General features: G+C 47.3%; 1 protein-coding gene across 24 annotated transcripts in view; it reads left to right on the top strand.

Annotated features, from left to right (window-relative positions):
- The window catches only part of MICAL2 (microtubule associated monooxygenase, calponin and LIM domain containing 2), a 244,390-nt gene that overhangs the window by 25,193 nt on the left and 191,693 nt on the right, over positions 1 to 27,504 (top strand). For 9 of the 24 annotated variants that reach the window (XR_008492247.2, XR_008492244.2, XM_054437600.2 and 6 more), the window contains exons 2-3: positions 2,310 to 2,380; positions 25,933 to 26,273. Coding sequence is in view for 18 of the 24 variants with exons in the window: in XM_054437600.2 (XP_054293575.2) it covers positions 26,010 to 26,273 (264 nt within the window). In the remaining 6 variants the exon portion in view is untranslated. Of the gene's footprint in view, positions 1 to 2,309; positions 2,385 to 25,932; positions 26,274 to 27,504 lie in introns of all 24 variants that reach the window. The other 15 variants (XR_008492248.2, XR_008492245.2, XM_063671139.1 and 12 more) reach the window with 2 other exon arrangements.

The raw sequence follows: 27,504 nt of genomic DNA, 5'->3' as shown, positions 1-27,504 counted from the left end.
ATGTCCCACTCAATCTCACAGGAAACCTTCCCTGTATCACCCAAATCAGGCCCACGAGGGACCAGAGACCTCGTGCTTCTTTGCTTGGCACTGGCCTGATGGCAAGTCCAAGGAGAGACAGCATTTCTTCATTCTGGTTGATTACAGAGGAAAATATAGTGTCAGGGAAGGAGCATGGGCGTGGACTCCGGCCAGCTCCATCGGGAGTCCCAGGGCTGCTGTGGTCTCTGCTAATCGAGACTTTGGGTGAGGCACTTTGCTGTGCCATGCCTCAGTTTCCCCCTCTGTAATGATACTGTACTACTACCTGTCTTACAGGGTTGCTGGGAGGATTAGCTGAGGTAGCAGTGTTAACTACCCAAGGCAATACCTGTACACAGGTTAATCCCTCCCTCTTATAACAACTAAGTAGTTTTGTCGGTGTCTCTAAAAGTCAGAGTACCTGGAGGGGGGCAGCTGAATGGGGTCCTAGGTGAGCAAATCACCAATTGTATCAAGCTCCTCATTTTACAGATGAGGGAACAGAGGCCCTGACCCTCAAAGGCCAGAAGGTATTGGGCTCTAGGACCTTCTAATTTGTTGGTATTACAGGGAGCTCAAGTGTATTTGGCTGTTGGTCAAAGGGTACAAGTTGGTCCTTTGAGTGGCTGGACACAGTGTGCCCAGGCCTCTGTGAGCATCTGACCAGTGGTCAGCCCTTGTAGCCTGGTCCAGTCATACCTGCCTCCAACCTACCATGAAGACAGCCTAAGCGGAACCTTAAAGAACCCCGTGTCCCTGCTGCTGGTCTCCGTAATGCCCTAGGGTGGGTAGGGACTTCTGTTCCTGAGATCTAGAGAGCATGGCAGGGTCCCTGGCTTCTGAAACTCTGGTTGGACCAATGATGGAATTCTGTACCAGGATGTCCAGCTCCCCACCAACAGCTCCCAGAAGCTCCCCTTGAGAAGCAGGGGGCAGACAAGTCAAGGCCTCTAGCCGCTTTGACTTCTGGCTGGAAGCAGCAGCACAGAGCCTGCCGCACAGGCTGATAGAATGTGGCCCAGGCAGGCCAGCCTGTTTGTCAGCTGGCACAGGCCTCGAGGGGTGTGGGCTTGGTAATGATGATGACGGGCGGGCAGGGCTGCCGCTTCTGCCCAGGTGGCCGCCCTTGGAGCTTGCCAGGCTCGCCCGGTGTGTGGGCCCACCAGGGCTACGATCAGAGTTGATGTCCAGTACACCTTTCCCTCAGCTTGGTGGGAAAGACCATGAGCACAGGGGCAGCCAGTCCTGGGCTCCAATCCTGCTTTGCTGTAGGGCCTTGGCAAGTGCCATCTGTTCTGTAAGCCTCTGTTTGCTGTCTGTGAGGAGCCACTGAGATAAAGCAGGTCTAGTCTCCACCCTTGATGGTTCCATGTGTGGCCAGTACATAGCACTTCATAGGCTCTCTCCCATTAACAGGCTGAGAATTCTGAACAGTGAGTCCCATCTCCCAGCACTCTAATGATGTGTGCTCTTTGTGTGCTAGAGAGAGAGTGAGAGTGTGTGTGTGTGAGTGTGTGTTGGGGGGGGCACCACTCTGTTGAGCAAAGTGTGCGTATACCTCCCTGGAGTATGAATATTGCCTCTTATAGATGTCAAATTTCACACCTGTGTTAGTTTTTGTCCCTTTGAGGTTACCTCTTAAATATTTTAATTTATTTTTTAATGTGGAAGTAAATCATTAGAAATATTTTGTAACTCTGGGCTTCGTTTTCCAAACAGGTGCAGAGGAATTTTCTGCAGAAGCAATAGGATGTCATGAAATAATGTGGGTCGTCACTGGAAGCCAAGAGAAAAATTGGTTTAGGAAACTCAGCCATGATCAGCTGGTGCACTTTCATAACTCCCTAGTTTACTCAGTGTTAGAAAATGGGACCTGTTTCACACTGGGGACTTGTTATCAAGTTTTACACCTGCTTGATTTACTTTCATTGTGTCTCACACTTAGAAATTCTGACACTTTCTGTTTTTACTAAAGCAGCGAATAAAGCATTGTTTTCCGGATCCCTCCTACTCCTCAGCAAAGTCTTTGTGTAGAGATCTGATAAGCCCTTAGGGTGCCCTGACTGCAGCCAGCAATAGAATTTGTTTAGCCATCTTGCTATTCCTTTCTTCACGTGCAAAACTTGGTGGAGGCCAGGCAGGGATTCTCTGTCCATTTCCTCTTGCTGGGTGAAGTGTCCCACAAGGCAAAGTGAACAAGCATGCGTGACCTCTTGGAGGAGACTAGAAAGGAAGCGTAAGCTACGATGATGTCACTGACATTAATTGTTGGGCTCTTGTTTTTAAAGGAACATGGCAACCCGTGTGTGTCTCATCCCAGAAAGAGAAGACTTTAACCACTGTGATGCCTGAGAATCCAGTGAGTAAGTCACAGTGGTGGATCTTGTTTACCATGGAGTAGCTCCTGGGGGCTGGTCCTAGGCTTAGGAAAGTGTGGGATGTTGCCACCATCCTGGGGCAGCTTGCCGTGCCCAGGGCACGCTGTTCCCTCTGAGTCAGCACCGCCTCCTCTGTACTCCCCTAGTGCTGTGTTTTTGCCTCAGATACACCACTGAGTTAAGGTTTGTTCACCTGCTTGCCCCACCTACCGGCTGTGGGAGCCTCGAGGGCAAGGAACCAGACTCCAGCCTTCCTGTCTGAGCCAGGCAGCAATTCCCAGCAGGCACAGTACCAGGCACATCACAGGTGACCAACAGCTGTTTGTGGACTCAAGGAGTCACAACCCTGAGGTTTGATCAGGGCTTTATGGTCCACAAAGCTTCATCACAGACAGTGTCCTATGGGAACCTTTGTGCCCTGGGTGGGGTGGTCATATTATCCTTGTTTATTTTATAGACATGGAGGCTGGGGTCTGAGGAGTCAGATAGCCTGCCACAGGTAGTAGGCTAATAAGCGCCCAGGACTCATGTTTTCTGTGTCCCAGGCTAGCCTGGTTTCTGTAACCTTATAATTAGAGAGATTGTTTAGAGTAAACCCCTCATTGCCAAACAGGGAGATTGAGGCCTGGCCTGAAGATACTTTCTCAAGGTGACAGGACTCACTGGTGTCCAATGGAGAATTGAAACGCAGGCCCTGGACTTCCTGTCTGGCGTTTTGGCACCCCTCCTCCCTCCTCCTCTGCCCTGCTCCTGTATTCAGCAATCAGAGAACATGTTGGGACCATAAATCTGTGTTTACAGGAGGGTGAAGAACTTACAGAAAGCCATGAGTTAGAGGGAACATACGGATGAATAAAACTCTCCCTTCTCTCCGGGAGCTTCCCTGGACATGTGAGCCTTGGCAGGGCCTTGAAGAGGCTCAGTTTAGTTGTGGGAGGAGGGAGGATGAAGGTGAGGGTGAGGGGAGAGCATCAGGGCCCAATCCAAGAAGCTGGGGCATGGGTGGAGGCCCCGGCAGAGGGGCAGCCAGCGTGTGTGTCAGGGCATTTGGCAGCTGGCCTGGTGGGCACTGAGGGATCTTGTGGGGTGAGGAGTCCACGGGAGTCCTGAATGGCAGGGTGACAAGGGGTTGACTGGACCTCAGGGAAAGCTGCTCCAGGAGTTCTCATTCTTAGTATCTGGGGAAAGACCCAGGCAAAGAGCTGATTGGCCAGTCTGCCACAGCCTGAGAAACTGTCCCTTCTCTGGAGAAACAGAATACAGAGTTTGTCCACAGAGGAGGGTCGGGCAATGAACAGTGAATTCCAATGTTGTCTGAAATGTGTGGGGAGGGGAGTGTGAGCAATTCTGGCTGGCTCAATCCTATTGCCCTCAAATGAATTTTTGTTTTGTTCTATTTCTGATTGAACACGTGTGCTGTTGTTCTCTCTTCCCCTTGGAATCTTGGGTCCCTCCTGGCTCATCCATTCAATCCAGGCTTGACCCAGGGCCAGGTGGGTCCTGGCTACTCTTCTGTGTTCATTCCACCTTTTCTTGCAACTTCCTGGACTTGAGGACAGGGACTGTCTGCCAGCTTCATCTCCACTGACAGGGTGAAACATAAAATTTCCCCAAATTACAGAGAATGTGATGCTTGCCAAATAGGTACCTTGGATTATTTTCCAAAGCATTCCCAAATTATACACTTCTCTAGGGCAGGGGAAGTGTGTCATGTTGTATCATTATTGTTTACACTTCATATTTCTTTGCACTTTATGTTTTTTAAAGGTCATTTCATCTTCACGATCAAGCAGGTGGACTTCTCCCATTTTACAGATGAGAAATTTGCCTTAGGCAGGCTGTAACCTGCCCAAGGCAATGCAGCTGTCTAAGGGCTGAGCTGGGACATGGCCCAGTCCTACTGTTTATAAATTCCGTGATGTCTCTCCTCTGCTAAACTCCAACCATAGTAAATCCCTGGAGGGCCTGAGACATAAAAGGAGCTCAATAAACACTTGTGGAATGAGTGAACTTTGGCTCTTTTTTTTTTTTGGCCACTCTTAACCATAAGTGGACCCTCTTTGGCAGCAAAGAGAACACTACCCTGTGGAATATTTGAGTTTCTTGCCATGATAAGGAACTGGTGAGCTCTTTTCTCACCCAGCCTTACCTCTGGGAGCTAGGTCATGCACACTGAATAATTAATTCCTTGACTTTTACTCGGAGCTTCCTCCTCCTGACGTTGAGGTGCTATGTTAGATATTGCTCTATGAGAGGTCCTTGGCAGAAGCAGATCCTACTGTTTGTTGTCACAGACCTTCAGTGACCCATCTAATTGCCCATGAATAATACCTGTGGCCTAAACATATCAGCCTTCCAGGCAGTTCACTCATCTCCTCCTTCTACCCTTCCCCCACCAACCTTCTCTAGACTGAGGAAGAGGGACAGGTGTGTCCCTCTTAGATATGCAGGGTTCTGTAGGGTTAGAGGAGCCTACCTCTTCCTTCTCACTGACCTCTGAACTTTTCCATATTTTGTGGCAAGGGCTGGAGAAACAAGAAGAAAACCATGTCAAGATGGGAAAGAATTCATGGGCTCCGGGAGGCAGTTATCAAAATATCTGCTGGGTCTGCTTTTTCCCTAAGTGACACTTGGGTCATCTTTCTTAGAGTCTGCAAGGGATCCAGCTGGCCTTGTTAGACTCTTGAGGTCAACAGAATAGAGTAGAAATAAGAGTGGGCTGAGACCAAGAGACCCATGTTCTAGTGTTGACTGTCCACAGCTTAGCTATGTGGCCTTGGGCAAGTCACAGAACCTCAGCTGCCTTCAGATTTCTTATTCAGGAATTCAGGGAGGGGTGGAGGTTTGGTGGTATCTCAAAGAAGTCTCCTTGACTTCTGTGGTCCTGGTCCTCGGTGCCTCTCTCAGTTTGTCCTTGTGATTAGCACTGTCTTCTCCTCCAGGTCACCTCCTCCTCATGCGGTCAGAGCTTGCTTCTGTAAGCACTTTCATCCTGATCTTTGTAGCTTTGCCATCTCTCCCCTGCGCCACCCTGAGTTATGCCAGAGTGCAGATAAGGACCCCCTGTTGTTGCCCTACTCTTCTGCCAAGAAGCATGGGAGAAAATTCTAACCTTGTGAGATTCTTACCGATCTAAGGAGTGCAAGTTGGTTGGTATCAGAGGAAAATGGGATTAAAGGTTGTTGGGATTTTCAAGTCCTTGATGCCCCAGGGTACCTGGATTGTACTGAATTTTTGATCAGAGGGTAGTCAATATGTGCTTAAGAATATGGCCCCAAGTTGGCCAACCCTTGTGATCAGGGGTGACCAGACACTTTGGAGAAATAAAGGGAATAGCATTGGTAGAAGGTTGCTCAGTGAGAGATGAGAGATACCTCAGATGGACAACCAATATGAAAAGGAGAAAGGCTAGGGAAGGTGGATTTGTCTCTAACATTTACAATTGTAAAGTATTAAAGCTGAAAAGAACGACAGATACTTTAATCCACTTCTCCCATTTATTAGTAAAGAAACTGAGGCCCAGAGACATGACTCAAGCACACCCATAGAGCAAGCTGATGGTAGAAGTGAGAGAAGCTAAGTCTCCTGATTCCCAGCAAGTGGCTCTCTCTGCAGTTCCATGTTGCCTCCTCATGTGGGTTCAGCCACCGTGTCTTCCTCTTTTCTCCTCCACCCTGCACTTGAATGTCTAAGGTGTTAGCAGGGCCCCCACTGCTCCTACCTCATTGTTTATCAAGGCCTAATAAAACCTGGGTGCAACAGCATGGAGAGGTTGAGGCTTCTCATGTGTAGGCTGTTTTGATTTGTACTTAGTGACTTAACACTGTTGAGTTGCCGCTATTCTGTTTTATGATGTGTCTTGGGGTGAAAGATTAATTCAAGACAGGAAATGAAGGCTATAAGAGATGGCCCAGCCTTAGCAGGAGTACCCTCTTGTGAGTTTGCCATTCAAATCAAAATCACATGAGCGTTGTTGCTAAGCAGGCCTTGTGAGAAGCTCCAGCAAAGGGCATGGATTATACTGTTGCTTGCTCTGAGAGGGGCTTTTTCGGTCAGAGGCTGGCCATCCCAGCACTATGCTGATGGCACATAAACCAGAGTGGAAACCACTCACTTTTTCTGTAGAACTCCATTTGGCCCAACACTTCCTGCTGAGCTCAAGGAAATGCATCTTGAGCACTTTGCAATGGGCAAGCACTAGGTTTACATATATTACCTTGTTTTTCCTCATAGCAGCTCTCTGAGAGACAGGCATGGCTGCCTGTTGTATTGAGGAGAAAATTGAGACAGTTACAGGTTAAATAACTTGTCTATGCCCACAAGGGCCAGGACTCGAACACAAGGTATATGACTCTAAAGCTCTTCCTGGTTCCACATTTCACATGGCTCTCTGCACACAGAAGGGAGGGCTGGGGAAAAATAGGCAAGGCATTGACTGAAGCGTCAAACATTTATTATAGGACTTCCAAATGCCAGGTCCTGGGCTTGGTTCTTGGGATGCAAAAGTGAGTAAGACCTAGTCCCTTTACTCCTAGGACTTGTGGCCTAGCCTGGTGGTGGCACAGATGTATATGATGACAGTCATAGCTCCCTTATCGCTCTGGAAGCACTGAGAAGACAGCAGCACACAGGGAAGACTGCACCAAGGAGGGGCTGTGAGACTTGGGTACTGAAGGATGATCAGGAGGTTGCCAGGCAGAAAAGGAAGCAGACAGTTCTCCAAGGAAACTGGGTGGTGGTGTGAAAGGGCCTGATTTGGTGTTTGGAAGTAAGGAGGAGTAGTGTGCATGCTTTTTTCTTAGCTGAGGGTGCAAGGAATGAGACATTCAGTTGAGAGATAAGCTCTGAAGTAGGAGAGGAGGGGAGTTCAGAAGTAGACTGTCAAGGGCTTTGCAAAACACTTGCTGCTAGGTGAGATTCATTGAAAGAAACATCAGCAGAGACCAGAAAAGCTTCTCCAAATATGAATTCTCCAGCTGTCTGATGGATGTTTCCATATAGAGAAAGGAACTTCTGCTGGGGGCTCATTTTCAGAGAGTTTGTGTCCGTTTTCTGCATTTTGTGTCTCACACACCAATGGAAGTGATTATTGATGGGGCAAAGTGAATGGGGTGGGACGGGCCACACCAACAGTTCATATTTAAAATGTCTCAGATTCCTCTTGCCAGACAAGCTGATAGCAAACACCCTTGTGAGTTCCTGCGCAGATTGACTCTCCAGGGATCGTTTTGCATTCCAGACAGGGTCACACAATATTTTTGCAGGAGCTGCGGCTCTGGGATGAGAAAGCTACTTAAAAATAAAGACCAACAAAAAATATAGTTGTTTTTAAGGATGACATTTGCAAGGCAAAAGTATCCAGGAAGTAGATTATTTGTCATGAGGGTGAGCCAGAATTTTAAAAAATATCAGATCATTAGAGTGGAAAGAATAATGGCGGAGAGAGAGAGGGAAAGAGAGAGAGAGAGCTCCAGGAACTCTTGTCTCCTGGGCGTGGTTGTTCCTGCACACCCCCACTTTAATGAATACCTTGCTGAGGTCAGCCCCAGGAAATGAGTTTCAAAAATTGAACTTTGAGCCTGAATTGTCTTCTGTGGAGAGGAGCAGACCAATAAACCAGAGAGTGATTTGGAGTCTAAGACTTCTTGGTCTTGTATCAACAGTCCCTATCTGCTGCCCGTGGGTTTTGTATCTTTATGAGAAAAGAAAAAAATCTTTTTTGGAACAGTTGGGGCTTATTTTAGTAAACATGTTTTTCAGAGCATGAGACCAAATACCAAGGAAAGAGTCCAATGTCTTTATTCAGCCAAGAGAAATGTATTCATCAGGATGATGGGTGGCTGTCTCCCTCCCACCAGGGAAAAGTCACTAGCAGGGCCATACCTTCGGGGCTCCCCTCCTTTGGGGCTTCTGGATGTTGGAGTTTGGGGCTAGTGAGGGACATTTTGACCCCCTGAATGATCAAGGCCCTTTCTGGGCCCTGGAACCTATGACTCAGCCTCTCTGAGCTCTCAGGAATGTGGCCTCTGAGTGTGGCCTGGAGAGGCAGCGTTCTTCCCCGAGACTGTCCCACACAGGTCTGCGTTGCTCTCAATGTAGCGAATTGCTCACAAGCATACATTGCAATGGTTCTGCAGCCTCCGAGCCATTACCAAGTAGGCAAATGTTATAGGACTTTCAAACCTCAATGCTTGTGCACCTAGTTCAGGGAGGTGAAATACAACCTGTCAGACCAATAACCTCCTCCAGTTAGTTCAGCAACTGAGTGTACATTAGGGACTGGTTCTACCCTGTCTTCTCAGACAGGCATTTCTGTATTTGCCATCTGTAACCTTACTTGGCTTTATAGACATCTGGGGAGAAGTTCCCGAGAGACTTCAGTTCCTCTGTATAGTAAAGGACTGGGTCAAAACTGTCCTGATCTTTCACTTCTGTTCAGATGTCTGAAATGCCTCCTGATAGCAGCATATTTTCCGTGGGCAGAGAGCTCCTCTCAGGCCGCATCCTGATGAAGGAAGGAATCCTTTCTTAGAACTGTCTCACCTTGCCAGTTTCTGGTCTGTTCACTCTCCTGAGGTTGTACCTAAGAACTGTCGAGCTGGGTTCATGTAGCACATCGCCTGGCACATGGTAATCAGTGTTGAATGAATGACCAGCAAGGAAATCCTTCTGTTTTCCAGCAGAACAAAATGGAAGTGAACAGGCCTCAGACTATGTGGCCTGCATGCTATCAGGACCCAGCATGCACTTCAGAAAAGACCCCTTTGGTGTTTGGCGTAAAGGAAGTTACCCGATAAAGGTATCTTCTAGGCCAGGGCCTGGAAAGACAGATGATGTTTAATCCACATCACCTCAAGATGACGAGTCCTGTTTTCAGGGCTTAAAACAAACAAACATCAATAGCAACAATGAACTACTGGGAATGCTGGCCCTGGAGAAAGCAGGGGGAGTCATTCTGCTGGCAACCCCTACATACCTAGCCAACCCCAGCTGGCCAAATGTCCTATGCTTGGACAGGTCTCCCAGGAACCTCATAAAGGGGCTTTTCCTCTGTCATGCTGCCTGTCTGCAGCACAGGCAATTTTACATTTAAATCTTAGATCCTGACTTCCCAAGTGTGTTGACATTTTGGTAGGCTTTGAATAGCCCATTAGTTATTTCTGACTCAGGAGGGCTCACCTGTCCATGCAGGTGTATACACCTGCTTATAAAGGCCGAACGCAGTGTATAGGCCCTTGTGCAGACTCTGGGGTGAGGGACATGGCTAGCTGGACTACCAGTTGGGTGGACGGCACAATGAAAGGCGTGCACAAGTATCTCAGAGGCCAGCAGCCTGCTGAGAACCAGGAAGGTGTTATTTGTGTTGTTAATAACATTAATGACAATATAAACAACAAAGCTTCTGTAATTGTATATCAGGAAATTAATCCTGAAATTGGTGGTCTGTAATTCAAATGAAAAGTTTAGAAATCGCGATATGTAGAAAGCTGAAACTGGATCCCTTCCTTACACCTTATACAAAAATTAATTCAAGATGGATTAAAGACTTTAATGTTAGACCTAAAACCATAAAAACCCTAGAAGAAAACCTAGGCAATACCATTCAGGACATAGGCATGGGCAAGGACTTCATGTCTAAAACACCAAAAGCAATGGCAACAAAAGCCAAAATTGACAAATGGGATCTAATTAAACTAAAGAGCTTCTGCACAGCAAAAGAAACTACCACCAGAGTGAATAGGCAACCTACAGAATGGGAGAAAATTTTTGCAATCTACTCATCTGACAAAGGGCTAATAGCCAGAATCTACAAAGAACTCAAACAAATTTACAAGAAAAAAACAAACAACCCCATCAACAAGTGGGTGAAGGGTATGAACAGACACTTCTCAAAAGAAGACATTTGTGCAGCCAAAAGACACATGAAAAAATGCTCATCATCACTGGCCATCAGAGAAATGCAAATCAAAACCACAATGAGATACCATCTTACACCAGTTAGAATGGCAATCATTAAAAAGTCAGGAAGCAACAGGTGCTGGAGAGGATGTGGAGAAATAGGAACACTTTTACACTGTTGGTGGGACGGTAAACTAGTTCAACCACTGTGGAAGACAGTGTGGCGATTCCTTAAGGATCTAGAACTAGAAATACCATTTGACCCAGCCATCCTATTACTGGGTATATACCCAAAGGATTATAAATCATGCTGCTATAAAGACGCATGCACACATGTGTTTATTGTGGCACTATTCACACTAGCAAAGACTTGGAACCAACCCAAATGTCCATCAATGATAGACTGGATTAAGAAAATGTGGCACATATACACCATGGAATACTATGCAGCCATAAAAATAGATGAGTTCATGTCCTTTGTAGGGACATGGATGAAGCTGGAAACCATCATTCTCAGCAAACTATCACAAGGACAGAAAACCAAACACCACATGTTCTCACTCATAGGTGGGAATTGAACAGTGAGAACACTTGAACACAGGAAGGGGAACATCACACACTGGAGCCTGTTGTGGGGTGGGGGAGGGGGAAGGGATAGCATTAGGAGATATACCTAATGCAAATGACGAGTTAATGGGTGCAGCACACCAGCATGGCACATGTATACATATGTAACAAACCTGCACATTGTGCACATGTACCCTAGCACTTAAAGTATAATAATAAAAAAAAAGAAAGCAAAAATAAAGAAAAATTTAGAAATCTTTTAAGTGAACTCTAAAGGTGCTACCGTGGAAGCAGTTCCATCCCTCCCAAGCCAGATTTCTATGGTAAGCATTCATTCATTCAACAAACATCTACTACCTACTGGGAGCAGGCACCATATTGGCACTGGAATTATAAAGATGAAGATCAGCCAACAGCTCATTAATGAGTGAATTAGCTACAAAATACCATAATACAGAAAGCTGAATTATTTGAATCTTAAATATTGATTACCAACTGAGAACCCAGAGCTGGGGTGAATACTGTGGAAAATAGAAAATAAATTTAAAAATCTGCCTTTCCTTAAGGTTACATATTAAATTGTCCAGACAAGATTAATGCACAGAACACATGATAGGTTCAAAGCTAAAGGAAGAGCCAAATGGCGTGGTCTGTAACCTCTGTGTGGGAACTCTTTGTCTCCCCCATTTCTCAGAAGATGGGAAGAAGCATCTTGTTCCCTTGGCATCCACAGCACCTAGCAAGGCCCTGGTCACAATATAGGTTCTCAGTAAATTGAATGCATGGAATTGAATGTGGCTAGTGGTTCCCAAAGTTGGCTGATCAACAGAATTCCCTGGGGAATTAAAAATATCTTTTCCTCTTGGACCTCAGGCTGCAGGGATTCTGTTCGGGAACAGGCCCATGAAACTGAGTTTTCATAGACTTCCTGGGCGAATCTGCCCAACAGCCAGGTTTGGTGAGCTTAGGCATAGACTCTGAGTTAGAAGAACACAGGTGGGTAAGGGATGGGGTGGTGGAGTGCTCCAGCCCATCCCTTAAGATCCTGCCCTGGTGCCACCTTCTCAGGGAGCTTCTCTCAGGTGCTGAGTCACTCCATCTTCCAACTCTGCATCCACATGTCTTGGCACTCACCTCCCCGGCAGCTCTTACCAATAACTGTTAGTTTGTTTGGATTCCCTGAATAGACTGTGAAGCTCCTAGGGGCCACAGCTCGTAGTAGGTTTTCAATCAGCACCATGGAGCTGACTGGGCTTCAGAGGATGGGTGAGGTTTGAGAAGTAAGGCAGAGACCTGATATGAGGGCAGCCACAGGATAAGCCCAAATGCCTTTGGGAATTGAGCCTAACAAGGAAGAGGGAGCTGCATGATGGTGGGTGGGAACCCATTGAGCCTGGCAGGAGGGTTTGGATTTGTACAAGGGCTGTAGGGAGCCCTGAGAGCTTTATGAACAGGATAAAGGTGAAGCTGGTGAGTTGGGAAGGGGGAGATCAGTGAGGAGGCCCATGGTAGCTGAGGTCAGGGTTGTCGACAAAGGGCAGCCACACTCTAGCCACTACACACCCTGAATTGTGTGTGATACTCTTGATTTGATTGTATCTGCCAGTGGTGGTTATTGAGCACCCACCATTGCCAGGGGCACGGGCACCAGGCCCTGGGGCTTGCAGCCTTCAGCTTCAGAGCGCACAGTCAGGTGAGGCAGGAGGGGCCACAAGTAGATCAGTGCAAGAGTATGTGCAAAACCGTCACACAAACTTCCCCAGAGTACAGTGTGGAAAAGGGGGCCCAGGGAGGGCAAAATAATGCTTCAAAGAAGAACAGTGCAGCTAAGAATGCAGCCCAGCCAGGCGTCACTGTGTTTCATCCTGAAGTCACCCAACGGGTCAGGACTGTTATTATACCCATTTTATGGATGAAGAAACTGAGGTTCAAAGAGGTTAGGCAACTCCTCCAGGCTCACACACCTAGTAAATGGTGGGTTGGGTTTGGTGACCAGTCTGCCTGACTCCAGAGTCCAAACTGGGACCTGTGACACTCTGCTGCCTTTGATGTTTCAGCCCTAAAGACTACTGGGCTTTCACAAGGTGAACATAGTCCAGGTAGGCATTCCAGACAGAGGGATCAGCATCAGCAAAGGCATGTGGGTGGAAGTGTGTCGGAGTGGAGTTTATCGGGAAATTACAAATGGTTTCTGAGTCTAGAGTATGAGGGGGCGGGGAAGTGATGAGAGGAGAAGCTGGAGGGGCAGGCTAGGGCTGGATCATGAAGGTAGTTTTTGTTTTGCTCCATTAAGATGTTTGGACTTCACCCTGCAGATTGTCAGTGAGCTGTTGAAGGATTTTGAACAGGAATGGAACCTGACTAAGTGCACATTTTTGAAATAAAGATCTCTCTGGCAACAGTTTGAGGACTAGGCTGGTGGATTGGAGGGAGGTGAATCTGGAGGCAGGAAATGTATTGACGAGGAGATTTTGAGAGTTCCAGGTGACAGCAGGTAGAGACCTGACCCTCCTAGGAAGGATGGGAGGCAGCAAATGGGGCTGTTGAAGAGGCAGGACTTGGTGACTGGCTGGCTCTGCAAGATGAGGGAAAAGGGGCAGAGAAATTTGACTCGAAGGATTTGGCTGCAGAGTCAGGATGGTGCTGCTCACTGAGGTTGGGGCTGCAGGAGAAGGAACAGGTGGGGTTGGAAGGGAAATTGGCCACACGTGAGGTCTATAAGATAGTGAGAGGAGAATGTCCAATTGTTGGTGACGCAAGGGCCTGAAATGCAGCAGGGAGCTGCGTGGTGCAAGTACAGCCTGGGGAGTCATGAGGACACAGATACTGGTTGAACTGTAGGAGTGTTGCAGTCCATGACAGTGAAGACCAGAACCTTCATTTTCAGGGGCAAGTAGAGAGGGGTCTGCCCTCTCTATGGGGCCTCAAGATAAGGCCCTATAAGTGGCAGTTGCATTTAGCAGCAGTTGGTGGTGACGTTGGCTTGATGCACCGGGTGGCCTGTGAGGAGAAACCAGATTGTGGTGGTTCGGTGGATGAGTGGGAGGTGAGGAAGTGCACATTGCAAGGCTGGACTATTCATTTGGAAACCTAGGCTGTGAGGGGAAGAAAGAAGAGTGCTATTTGTTTTCTCCCATAAAAGCAAATATAGATCTAACTGTGGTTGGATTTGTGCGCATTTTGGGGAATGACTTCATATTGATAAATTCACAAATCAGAGAATCAAAAATAAACTTTTGTTGAGCAGTGAACTTTTTCTAAGGGTGTTTGAGAAAAATGAGGTCAAATGGTACAGTTCTTCAGAACAGGGGGATTGGCCCAGGAGATCAAGGCTGCAGTGAGCCGTGACCGTACCACTGCTCTCCAACCTGGGCAACAGAGTGAGATCCTGTCTGAAAAAACAAACAAACAAAAACAAAAAATGCACACAAAACATAGGGGATTTTTAGGGGAAAGACTCCACCAGATATAGCTGGGTTGTGAGCTGCTCTGGGTGGGGCGGCTCTGCAGTCATCCTGGGCTCCAGGTGTGGTACCATGCACACAGTGAACAGGCATAGAGAAATCCCTTTCAAGTTCACTTGGCTGTGACTTTGATGCCTCTTCCCCAGCATCCCTCTATATCCTCCAGACTAATTACTGCACTGGCATCAAGTCCCAAAGGCCTAATTTCAGCAAGTCAGCAGACACAGTGCCATTCAGATACAAAGGGTCCCCTGGAGAGTGCCTTTAAGAGGGTGCCGGGCAGAGACTTAGTGGAAAATCTGTTTTTAGCCGTCTTACCATAGCAGAGAGTTGGTTAAGGCGAGGATGAGCTACCCTCAACTTTTATGTGAAAATGTATCAATTTCTGCCTTGGTTTGGCTTGGGCTACCTAGAGCTTGAGGTGGTAGGAGTTATCCCCACGCAGCTTCCCGGGAACTGACGCTTATTGAGCTCATCTGTGGGCCCGGCGCTGTGAGAGGCCCCTCCATTTAATTTTCACAGGAACTCTATGTTGTTTATGACTTGCTCAAAGGAGCACTTAGTGACTCAGAAGCCCATGTTCTTTCTACCACATCACATTGGCTTCCAGGGACTCAAGAGCTGAGTGCCTGGGGGTGTTTCTGAAACCAAGGAAATGAACTAGCTTATCTGTTCTAGTCTCCTGTCTTATGCTATTTGCAAATAGGGAAAGGATGTCTTTTTCAAGATAGGGTGTACATGTGTGAGTGCCTACGTAGAGGGGTGGGCAGGCTTATTTCCGGGGGTCAGGCAACTTTTGCAGGACACTGAGGTACTGATAGAAGGTAAGATGTAAAATGACGGACCCGGTTGTTATTGGAAGTTGGCCTGCAACAGTTGGGTAAGAGACATCTTAATTCCCATGTGGTTGACCTTCACATTGGGAAGGAATGCCTTCTGATCCAGGCCAAATTTGACATACCCACTACTAATACCTACTGTATTAGCTATGGTAATGCCTCCTGCCTAAGAGATAAGTTCCCAGTTCTCAGTGACTTCACATACTGCACATTTATCGCTCACATATGTAAAGTCCAAAACATGTGTTCTGGTCAAAGAGGGCTTTCCCCCATGCAGGCATCCAGGGGACTGGGTCCCTTCCTTCTTGTGGCTCACCATCTTCAACACACAGTTTCCAAGGTCTTTGTGCCCTGGCAGAAGTAGAAAAGGTACGAAAAACCACTATGGTGGATTCTTATGGGTTGGTCTTAGAAATGGCATGCGCCACTCCTGCTTGGATTCCATGACTTAGAACCTGGTCACCTGGACTCACAGCTGCAAGCAAGGGTCCAGGAGGAAGGAGCGGCCCAGCTGGTGGTGAGCTAGCTCATCTCCACAACACCCACCAAGGTTGGTCAGCTTAGCTTTCACTGGTGGATTGGATGAGGTTCTCATTTGATCTATAGATCCTAGCATTTTGGAGTTTGATGAAAGAAGGTTAGGAGAGTATCAAGAATCAAAGGTCTTAGCTGGGCTTTGTGGCTCATGCCTGTAATTCCAGCACTTTGGGAGGCCGAGGAGGGTGGATCACTTGAGGTCAGGAGTTTGAGACCAGCCTGGCCAACATGGTGAAACCCCGTCTCTACTAAAAATACAAAAAAAAAAAAAAAAAAAAATTAGCCGGGCCTGGTGGGAGGCACCTGTAATCCCAGCTACTTGGAAGGCTGAGGCAGGAGAATCGCTTGAACCCAGGAGGCGGAGGTTGCAGTAAGCCAAGATTGCTTTGGCAACAGAGCAAGACTCTGTCTCAAAAAAAAAAAAAAAAAAAAAAAAAAAGAATAAAGAGAATCAAAGGTCTAGACCAGAGACTGCATTCCCTGATGTGGTGTGCAAGACAGTAGTGCTTGTGTGCCTGTGGCCCCATCTACTTTGTGTGGGAGCAATATGGGTATGCTTATTTAGCTCACCACCCACTCTGTATAGGAATTGTTGGAACACACGGTCTAAGTGTTCTCCCTGGGTAGGGCGATGTATGGTAGGCCCTGAGAGCTAAGACCAGGGAACTGGTGCCCAACCTTCCCTGGGGTGTTGAAGAATATTTCACAGGTGCAGAGTGGTGGGGGAGGAGTGTACCTGTGGTGAGAGTCTGGGGAAGACAGAATAGGAGATAAAAATGGGGAACTTGGCAAGGCTGAGCTTTGGTGGGCTTCCTGCGGTTAAATGAGATTTGGAAAGGATGAGAGAAGCCTAGATGACTTTTAGAAAAGAGGTAAAAAATATTTCATTGAACCAATAAAAAACAGCAAATGTCTTTCATTCACCTAATGATTTATTTTGTTTATTGTATTTTAACTCAAAATATTTCAGAAAGTTAGCAAGATTATTGATTGGACCACAGAGTCTATTCCCTGGCCTTGGGCAGCTCCCACTTATAGGAGGTGGTGATGGTGGTAGTGGTGGTAGGGTTTTTTTTGTTTGTTTGCGTTTTATTATTGTTTTTGTGGTAAAATTTACATAACATAAAATGTATCATTTTAACCTTTTTGTTTGTTTGTTTGTTTTGAGGCAGGCTCTTGTTCTAGTCACCCAGGCTGGAGCGCAGTGGCATGATCATGGCTTACAGCAGCCTCGACCTCCTGGGCCTAAGCAATCCTCCCACCTCAGTTCCCCAAGTACCACAAGTGGGACCACAGACGCACCCCACCACACCCGGCTAATTTTTCTTTGTTTTTTTGTAGAGACAGAGTCTCACTGCATTGCCCAGGCTGGTCTTGAACTCTTGGACTCAAGCGATCCTCCCACCTTGGCCTCCCAAAGAGCAGGAATTACAGACATGAGCCACTGTGCCTGGCCCATTTTAACTATTTTTATTTGTAAGATTTAATGGTATTAAGTACATTCATGTTGTTATGCAACCATCACTACCATCCTTCCACAGAATAAACTGAAAGTTGGCACCTATTTTTTTTTGAGACAGAGTCTCGTTCTGTCACCCAGGCTGGAGTGCAGTGGCGCAATCTTGGCTGACTGCAACCTCCACCTCCCAGGTTCAAGTGATTCTCTTGCCTCAGCCTCCTCAGTAGCTGGAATTACAGGCACACGCCACCACACCCAGCTAATTTTTGTATTTTTGGTAGAGATGGGGTTTCACCATGTTGGTCAGTCTGGTCTCAAACTCCTGACCTCGAGTCTGCACCTATTTAATAATAACTCTCCATTCCCCACTTCCCCCAGGCCCTGGTAACCACCATTCTACTTTATGTCTCTATGAATTATTGTGGGCACCTCTCACTGTTAGTTTTGAGATAGGCTGGCCTCCTAGAAATTGGGATTCAGAGCTCACAGTTTTCCTGGGCACCCAATGTGGGATCAAGATGATTCAGGTCACATGCAGAAGTGTCTGCAAAGTTTTTGGTGGTAAGATGAGCTCTGCGTGTGGGGTAAGATGTACGTTACTTTGTCAACCAGGTACACATGTTTCCTTCTTGGGGACTTCACCAGCAGGGGATTCTGCAGGCACAGCTGAGATTTGGGTTGGAGGCAATGCCTTCCCCATTCTGCTCTGGAATGTGGGTGGGAGAGCATGGGCTTTGGAAGACACCTGCTGCACTGGACGCAAGGGGCCTGTAGTCCCTCAGGAGTGGAGCTGCTGGAAGGAACACAGCCTTGGGGAACTTGGCCCTGACCTGTTAACATTTAAGCTAATTCCTTAAATTAGCACAATGTCAGGGTTTCATGCAGGATGACCCTTTCTGTTTTGGAGAAAGATCACATTGCTAGTGCTGTGTTCCACCAAGCCCTGAGCACTTGTTAGGCCTGGAGAAGATAAGATACAGGAAGCCCACCTCCTGTTGTTGAGACAGACAGTCAGGGAAAGAAGACTCCTGGCCTTGGAATGTGTATGTAAGAGGGGTTGTAAAAGTCATGCATGTTCCTGGTAGAAACTTTGGGAAATACAGAAAAGTATAGAGTAAAAGTATACTAACAGCTATCTGAAATGCGATCCTACACACACATCACCACTGTTCACAACTGGCTTATTTCTCTTCTCCTATAGACACTAGACCTTATTTTATGGAGTTGAAATTGTATTGACTTCTTGGATCCATATCCTGCTCTTTTCACTCTGCATTATGGCATAAGCATTTTCCCATGGATTAAATGTCTTTATAAATATTATTTTTAAAGGACTGCCTGATACTTGTTTGGTTGTACCATGACTTATAAGACCATGCCTTATTTGATACTTGTAGACTCTCCAAGCCCAGAATAACTTGAGAGACAATAGAAGTTAACTGATTTAATTTACATAGCAGCTTCAGAAAAGGAAGACCATACTATTTCTGTATATATGGCTCATATGGACTGGGGCTAAGAGCATGGATTTCAAAGTGAAATGGCCTGGGCTCATTTCACAGCACCCCTACTAGCTACCTGCATGATATGGAGGCATTTACTCACCTCTGTAAAGCTGTCTTCTATCAAACGAGGGTGGTGAAATGAGACAGGATGGTAAAGACCTGGTACACTGTAAGTGCCAGCTGTCAGTGTCCTCAAGTGGGCGGTGCAAGGTGAGGGCTGGGCTTGAACCCAGGTCTTCTCATGCCTAGGCCAGAGTTCTTTCCACCTCAAAGGCTTCCCCTGTTCTAGAAGGTCCTTGAAGAGAGACTTAGTGGTACAGATGAAGATATGGAGTGCTGGCTAGAAATCCTTGTGGAAAATTTTAAATATATATATGTATATGATATATTTGCACACACACCACACATACATGTACATATACATACACACATGCACATATACACATACATACACACATGTACATACACATGCTACATATATACATGTATTTGCACATACATGAATACACATACATATGTGCTCACATATACCCATATATACACAAACACACATATATACACACACATGCACACATATACACATACATGTACACATGTACACCCCTGCGAACATACACATGTACACATACACATATACACACATTCATACATATATACACATGCACACTCATATACATACACACATGCACACATATATACATACATGAAATAATCACACATGGCAAACATAGTTGTGCTACAGAAAAGGAAGATAGGCAAGTTCTGCAATTACTTCTCTCTCTCTTTTTAAGGCCTTTGCTTTTTACAGAATAAAAATGAAAAAAGAAAGAAAAAAGTCATACCTCCCCCACGTCCACATAGACGTGTTGTGAGGATTCCTTAGGTTAATACTGGTGAGAGTGCCTGGGTGGTACTGGGCCCTGATGACGTTGGCTTCCTTCTGCCATTCCAAGCACTGTGACTGGTCAGCATACAGGTGTTTCTTGATGCCAGGAGGGGAGGCCTGGAGGGTGGGTGCTGCCTCATTGGGACCTCCCGGTGCCTGGTACTGTTGAGTGGCTATAAGAAGCAATGGATGAGGTGAGGAAGACGGAATGTATGAGGCCCCTTCAAGCTAGACCAGTGGAGTCCACTAACTATTGAAGAGGAGTGGGGAAGAGGGCTGGGGCCAGAAGGGCAAGAGCCAAAGAACTTGGGTTCTCGGCGAAGGAGCAGGCATAGAAGGCCAGGGCCTGCAGTGGACCTGGGGTCTCTCCCCAGCACTCCAGCCCTGGGGCTGTGTGGTAAAAGAGGGAAGGTCTGGGCCCTTGCTACCTCCTGGAAACTTGGTTGAGCTTCATGGTGAGTCTCTTGGGTGCTCTTTCATTGGCCTTTCCTAGCAGGGGTTTCAGACAGCGTGTATAAGAGGACTCTCCATGTGTGCCTTCAGTGTGCATGGAAAGGGGCTTTGGCTTCCTGGAGGTGATCTCAAGGCAACACCCAGGAGCAGTAGAGAAGGCTTTGGAGAAGTGGAACTTATCTCTCTGGGGAATGACTAAGAAGAATTATTTCACTGAGGCTGTCTTTCAGAGGAGGCAAGTGTGGAGCAGGCAGCCCCAGGAGGCAGTACACGCTCCTCTGTTTGTGGAAGTGACCAAGGCAAGGTTGGGGACACCTGGATGGAAGGAGATTACCAAGAAGACAAGGTGGCCCTCTCAGTCCCTTCCCAACCCTGGAAGTGCTCCTTTTGGTTAAATTGGGTGCCTAGTGCCCTGATAGGTGGAAAGCCAGCCCTACCTGGGCCAGGTGGGAAGATGGGGTCTGTAGGCCTCACCTGGGAGCCAGGTGTTCCTGCCCATGGTGGGCTCTGTGGGGATGCACCAGGTGTGGAAGGCATCTCCCACTGCTGAGCCCCTAGCTGGCTCCTGCCTCATCTCAGGTGTTGGATTCAGATGGCCATAACTGAAGGTCTTCTGTGTGCGAGAGTTAGAGCTGGAGCTTTTAGTTTCCTGAGCACCCTGCAAGTGTGGTGTGAACACCCCACTTCATTGCCAAGGAACCTGGGCCTTCCTCCAAGGCTCCTTAGTGACGTAGAGCTAGGACAGGGTAAGTTTGAACAGGGCTGCTTGGCAGTATACATGGGTTTTGTTTTTGGATTGCATTGACCTTGAAACAGATTTTGTCTGTGAGCCTCAAGGGTGGGTTGAAAAATGAGCTTTTCTCCTGGGCCAAACTGCTGCTTTGTGGGAAGGTTCTGCCCAGAGTCCACCCCCATCTCTCCTTAAGTTTGTATAAACTCCATCATTTATCAAAACCCTGGTTGCACTGTCTGGTACGCCATTTGGGACAAGAGGCTCGGGGAAGGCAGGAGGCACCGGAGTCCTAAATTTGAGGGCACCTGCAGATCGGGATGGGGAGGCTCCTCCTCTCATTTGGAGAGGTTCTCAGGGACTCTGCATAAACCTTGAGCTTGACTCTCAGATTTTGTGGGCTTAGCCCATTACCAATGCTGTTGCTTGCAATCCGGGGCCCTAAATTATAATTTTTAGCAGCTAGAGGCAGGGAAAGGAAGTTGCTTTGTGACTCATGAAGTCACATAGGCAGGGGAGCAGAAGAACCACAAATAAGAGACTCCACTTGGCAAAAACCAAATTGCTTCAAGGCTATTCTTGGAAACTTAAAGCATCACATCTTGTTTCTTCCCAGAAAATGCAGAAACCCTCATATTTCTGGCTAGTTGGTTTTATTTCTATTGCATATCAAACCTCAAAAAGGCAACAGCTGGGTGGTGGTTAACAAGGAAAACTTTAATAAGAGCTAGTTACCAGGATCCTCTGATTAAAAAAAAAAAAAGTCCTGATTACCTTCTTTTGGGGTGAGGGGAAGGATAGCCACCAAAGGTTTTGCACTCCAGTTCTCTGGAAGAAAGGTTTGAAGCTCAGAATCACTGAGTCCTTCTGAGTGCTAGGTCAGCCCTTCCCAGTTCATTCCCAACACTATCTTGAATTCTGTATGTTTTCAGTTCATTACCAAACTACTTTCTATGAGGTTCCCTAGTTATACATGGGAAACTAAAACCCAAAAGATAAATGAGTTGTCCAAGTCTACACAGAGAGGAAGTGAGTTTGAACTCAGACCTTCTAAATGGAAGGCCCTGTCCTCTAGTTTTAAAGTATACAGGTTGACTATACCTAAACTGAAATCTAGAATGCTCCAAAATTTGAAGCTTTTTGAGTGCTGACATGATGCTGTAAGGAAGTGTTCCTTGGAGTCTTCTGGATTTTGGATTTTTGGGATTTGGGATGCTCAACCAAGTAAGTATGATGGACATATTCTAAAAAAAAAAAAAGGAAAGAAAATAGAAATCCAAAACACTTCTGGTCCCAAGCATTTTGGATAAGGGATACTCAACCTGTATATAACTCCTTGACCCAGAAAGCTAGTCTCAGTAGTCTTGAATGATGTTTCTTCTGCCCTTCCTTTTGATATGATGATGTTTGGGCTGTTTGAAGAATCGTAATGAGTATTGGTTATCACATACATGATCTCACTGATTCCTTAGAGCCCCATGAAGTGAGGAGAACAGGCGGCCCTCTGTATCCATTGGTCCCACATCACAGATGCAACCAACTGCGGATTGAAAATATTCGGGAAAAAAAAAAACAGATGATTTCATCTGTACTGAATATGTACAGACTTTTTTATTGTCATTATTTCCTAAACAATGCAATGTAACTATTTACATAGCATTTGTATTAGGTATTATAAGTAATCTAGAGATGATTTAAAGTATACGAGAGAATGTAAGTTATATGCAAACATGACATCATTTTATATAAGGGACTTGAGCATCTATGGATTTTGGTATCTGCATGGGATCCTGAAACCAGTCTCCCATGGTTACTGAGGGAAGCCTGTATTATCCCTATTTCACACATGAGAAAACTGAGGCCAAGAGGGATGAGGTAACTTGCCTAGGGTCACACAACTAGCAAGTGCTTGAGAGCAGATTCACACTCAGGTTGCCCTGACTCTAAATATTCTGATGTTAATCCCATGAGGAAAGCTACCCGCCATGGGTGTTAGAGTCATTTTTAAGGTCTATGACCTAACTTGGAAAGCCAGTTGTAAAGGGTGAGACGGGTGTTTAGGTCCAGGGTGGCAAGTCTGAGCCTGGTACGGGCTGCTGGGCTACATATCCAAGCTGTGCTTATCTTCTCCTGTCAAACCATCTCCCTCCACCTCCCCTTATCTCACTCTAAATAAGGGCTGGTTTCTGGAGCTCCCACGCCTATCCAGGCCTCAGCACCACCTTTAGCTCTTTTTCCACTGGAGCCCGAAGACGAAGTTGTTCATTCTTCTTCTGGGGGAGGAGGGTTGGCCATTGGGGTGCGGAGGAGACAGCTTCTTCCAGTTTGTAAATTATTGTCTGGCTTAATGCCTCTAAACTGTTCATAATTTTAGACGAGGAGGAGCTGGCAACTTGGAGAACTGATTTACAAAACTATTTTCTAAACTGGGACATTTCCCCAGGTACAAATCTGCCTCCTGTGGTGGATGCAGCGTGCGTTACCACATCTACTGAGTACCTGCCGGGCCCCGGCTCAGCTGTCATCCACATTTCTTGCCCTTCACAGCTACCCTGCAAGGATGACATTATAATTTGTCTGTTACAGTAAGGAAACTGAGAATCAGAAGTGGCTTGTGTGAGGCAATAGCGCTGAAGCCTTACAGTTTTCTCTGTACTGCTTGCGTGTCCTCAGAAAAGACTGTAGTGTAGCAGGCAAGTTCAAATAGCCTTGTGCTTGTTGGCCAGCCACTGCAGCCTTTGTTCAATGCTGGGCACAGAAGTGATTCCAAAGATAGATAAAGACTGAGAATGTTAATACGTTCTGCAAAGCAAATGAGTCCTGCCTTCTGTTTATGCTCTCTGGGTGGCAAGCATTGCACATGGGGAAAGTGGAGACATAGTAGGAGGCAGTGTTTATGTGAGTCATGCCCAAGTAAGCAGAGTGGACGCTCACAGAGCCCAGAGAGCATCTGTGAAGGAATCCATGCTCATCGCACCAGGCAGGGCACACAGCCCGCTTCCCCAGTCTACTGAAGTTGTTGAGTGTCATAGACTGGGGTCACTGGGTAAGGCCTCATGGAGGACCCAGCCTGGGTAGGGCAGGGAAGCCGGCCAGGCCTGAGCAGGGAATGAGTGCTAGTCTCCCTTCAGCCAAGCATAGTGCCAAGCACCTCGGAAGCTCTCCGGGAAAGAGGGAAGGTCGGGTAGGGCCCTACAAAGTTGCTGGGATCCCGTCACCCCCAAGTCTGGGCATCCAGTGTCTGAGACCTCGCCAGCCCCAGCAGGCTCCTCCTGGCAGGTGGTGCCCAGTGGGCTCCTATGCTCCTTTGCACGTGCTGTTCTTCCCCCTTCTCTTCCAGCTCCTCTCATTGCTGCCTGGACAGCCTCTTAGCTGCCTCCTCACCTCCCGCCTCCTCCTCCAGTCCACTGCCCTATCATCTTCCCAAAGACTCGTGTCTTCCTGCTCCTCTGTCTCCTGCTCCTCACCACCCACTGGAGAGGCCAGACCCCCTCCTTGGCGTGGAGGGGACACCTGCCACCACGTGCGCTGGACATCTCCACCACACCTCCTCACAAATCCTGAACCTTGAACTTGCTGTCATTCCACCACTGTCCCGCTCTTTCCACACTCACATCCCTGTGTGGGCATTTCCATGGCCTGGAATGTCCACTGCCCAGTCTTCTAATAAAATCTCATTCCTAAAATTGAAGCTTTCTTGAGATTTCTCTCTTGCGGCTGGAATGTCCACTGCCCAGTCTTCTAGTAAAATCTCATTCCTAAAATTGAAGCTTTCTTGAGATTTCTCTCTTGCGGCCCCTCTGGACTCCTCGAGGCTCTGTTGGACACCGCCTGCTCTGGGCCTCCATGCCCTTGGTTCATATCCCACAAGCACTTGCCTGTGGTCGTGTAATCCATCTTCCCCTGTGGGCGGGGCCTGAGCCTACGTATTCCCGGCCCCTTGAGCGGTGCCCGACTCTTGCTAATGCACCAGTAATTGTTGCTGAGTGAATAAGTAAGAGATTAAGGAGGAAGATAAACACCATTCTCTGCTTTTGGTATTATAAAACCATCCCATATTTCCAACTTGTCCACGATGAACGCTGCCCCTCTGGGGAGTGCAGAGCTGCCGTGAGGCCTGCGCTCTGTGTGCTGCTGACCTCCTCTTACCAGGCCTCTTCGGTGGAGCTCGGTCTGCTGTGCTCTCTTGCTCAGAGACCCTTCCAGCCCTCCTGACAGCTGGGTCAGCCCCAGCTCCTCCACATTTGTCTTCTTGCGCCAGCTTTGGATTCTGGAAAAACAGCTAGTGCTTTGGAAAATCAGCTCTACTTTATTTTTGTTCCTTTGAAACTTAAATGACTTTCCTAAGAAATGTCTGAGGTTAGAATGGTGCAGAAAAGACCATGGCCAAAGCCCAGGCAAGCTATTTTTGGGATGTGAATGAGCACCCATCGCATTTTTCCCTTCCATCAGCCGAAGCACTTGTTCCAAATAGCTCACAGCCTGGACTTACAAAGCACAGGCCCCCTTTGCACAGGCGGAGGAGGTCCACGTGTCTCTGTCTGTCTGTGAGTCTGACTGAGGTAGAGGTGTGCTTCCAGCTGATACCAGGAGCAGAAGTTTTGAAAAGAGACTGTTTGTCATGTGTACAGTGGAAAGCCCTGCTCTCTGGTAACGAATGAAGAAAGGCTTTAAAGCTGGGTGTCTAAGGAGAGGTGGGCAGTCATGAAATCTAGAGAGATGTTCTCTGGAGTTTTTTCTGTCTGTGCCTTGGTATAATGTGGCTGGGTTATAGTCACATCAGCCAACCAATTTGCAGCACGGAGAATGATAGACTTTCAATGGTGCTATATCTAGTGTATTTTTCTGGGTTTTTTTTCCCCTTTTCCTAGTCACTATTTGCAGAACCACTTGGCTTAGAGCAAGATTGACCAGGTACTGTTGGCATTAGCCAGGGCATAGCCTTGTGCAATCTGTGGCACTTTTCAGCCAGCAAGAGGAGCAGAGCATAGGGGAAGAGATTACCTGCAATGCCACATTGACACACCAAAAGGCACAGTTCTATATCTTTTATAAATGTTTATGTTTAGTATTGAACACTAAATAGTATGATTAATATTTGAATGTCTTAAAGAAATTGTATTTTTACTTCTCAGCACCCATCCCCCACCCTACCCTCATCGTCCAAAGCTGACCTCTCCCCCTACTTTCGCAGGTGTGACGTTTCTCCAGATACTTCATGCTGTTCACCTGTGTCCTCGCCACACCACTGCCGCACACGACTCCTGAACCATGGGGGAAAATGAGGATGAGAAGCAGGCCCAGGCAGGGCAGGTTTTTGAGAACTTTGTCCAGGCATCCACATGCAAAGGTACCCTTCAGGCCTTCAACATCCTCACACGACACCTGGACCTAGACCCTCTGGACCACAGAAACTTTTATTCCAAGCTCAAGTCCAAGGTGACCACCTGGAAAGCCAAAGCCCTGTGGTACAAATTGGATAAGCGTGGTTCCCACAAAGAGTATAAGCGAGGCAAGTCGTGCACGAACACCAAGGTAAGTGGAAACCCTCCTAGACTTTGCAGGGCATGTGGGTTGACATTTGGGAGGTTAGGAAGCTGTTGCCATTTTGGCACTCTAAGGTTCTTAGGTGTGGGTGTGAATGCTGCATTGTTTTCCTCCGGTAAAGATTTCCTTTGTCTCTAAGCATCAGCTTTTCCTGGCTGGGAGGTTCCCTCCACTCGTGCCCTCTCCAAGGGAGGGAAGCCAGAGGCAAAGTTGAGGGAGAGAAGCCCATGCTTGATATTACCCCCACTTCTATTATTCCTGCTGCCACTACTACTACTTCTAGTAGCTGCTATTTATTGAGTAGCTTCTAGATACAACGTACTTTATGTCCATTATTTCAATGAACAGCTACAGTAGTCCTTCAGGCCATTTTAGAGACAGGGAAATTGAGAAGTCAGTTGTGCCCAAGGTCACACAACTAGAGGGCAACAGTCCGTCTGATTCTAGGGCCTAAGTCCTAAATCTCAGGGAGAGGCATAGTTACAGAGTTGTGTTCACCTGGGTGTGGACATTTCAGAAAGATCCCCTGGTTTTGAATTAATTGGCTAAGAAATAGGTCTAGGTCCTTACTGCCTCTTCCTCCCTGTCTCTTTCTCTTCCTCCTGATACCCCTGCATTCTCCACCTGCCCACTCCCTTCCTCAGAATGCATTTCTCTACCTAGGACCACACTCATAGTTCAGCCTACACGAACTGATTGCATCCCCCATCATTTGGCCATGGACAGCATCGACGAACATAGGCTCACTATTGCAACCTTTCTCTGACATTTCTGAAATGCCCACCACCAGCTGGGCAGGTGGGAGTCCAGGCTTCTCAGCTGACTTCCCTGGTGGCCACTGGGGACTATCAGCCCTGAGCACTGGTGCAGGCTGTGTGTTTAGGTTAAAATCGAATGTGCTGTATTTAGACCTCACAGGAGGTAGCTCAGCTAGAACCCTAGGAATTCCAGTCGGTGCCAATCCCAGGACAAGAGGATTGAACTCTCCATGGCAATCGGGACTGTTGTGTTTTTGTTTTGGTGATGAGAAGTTGTCGAGTCCACCATGGGATACGCTGCTTTCCACTGCCCCAGGGGAGACAGCTGCCAAGCTCCTGTGAGCCTGGGGCACACTGACACTGCGGGACATAGGAAAAGCATTCCATCAGGTTGAAACAGACCAGTTGCCTCAGCCCAGAGCAGACTAGCTATCCAGGCAGTGCCTGTTCATAACCTGCCA

This window comes from Pongo pygmaeus, chromosome 9, assembly GCF_028885625.2.
Source record: "Pongo pygmaeus isolate AG05252 chromosome 9, NHGRI_mPonPyg2-v2.0_pri, whole genome shotgun sequence".
Lineage (NCBI taxonomy): Eukaryota > Metazoa > Chordata > Mammalia > Primates > Hominidae > Pongo > Pongo pygmaeus.
The sequence above is the reverse complement of the archived record's forward strand: the minus strand, read 5'-3'. Positions and strand labels throughout refer to the sequence as shown.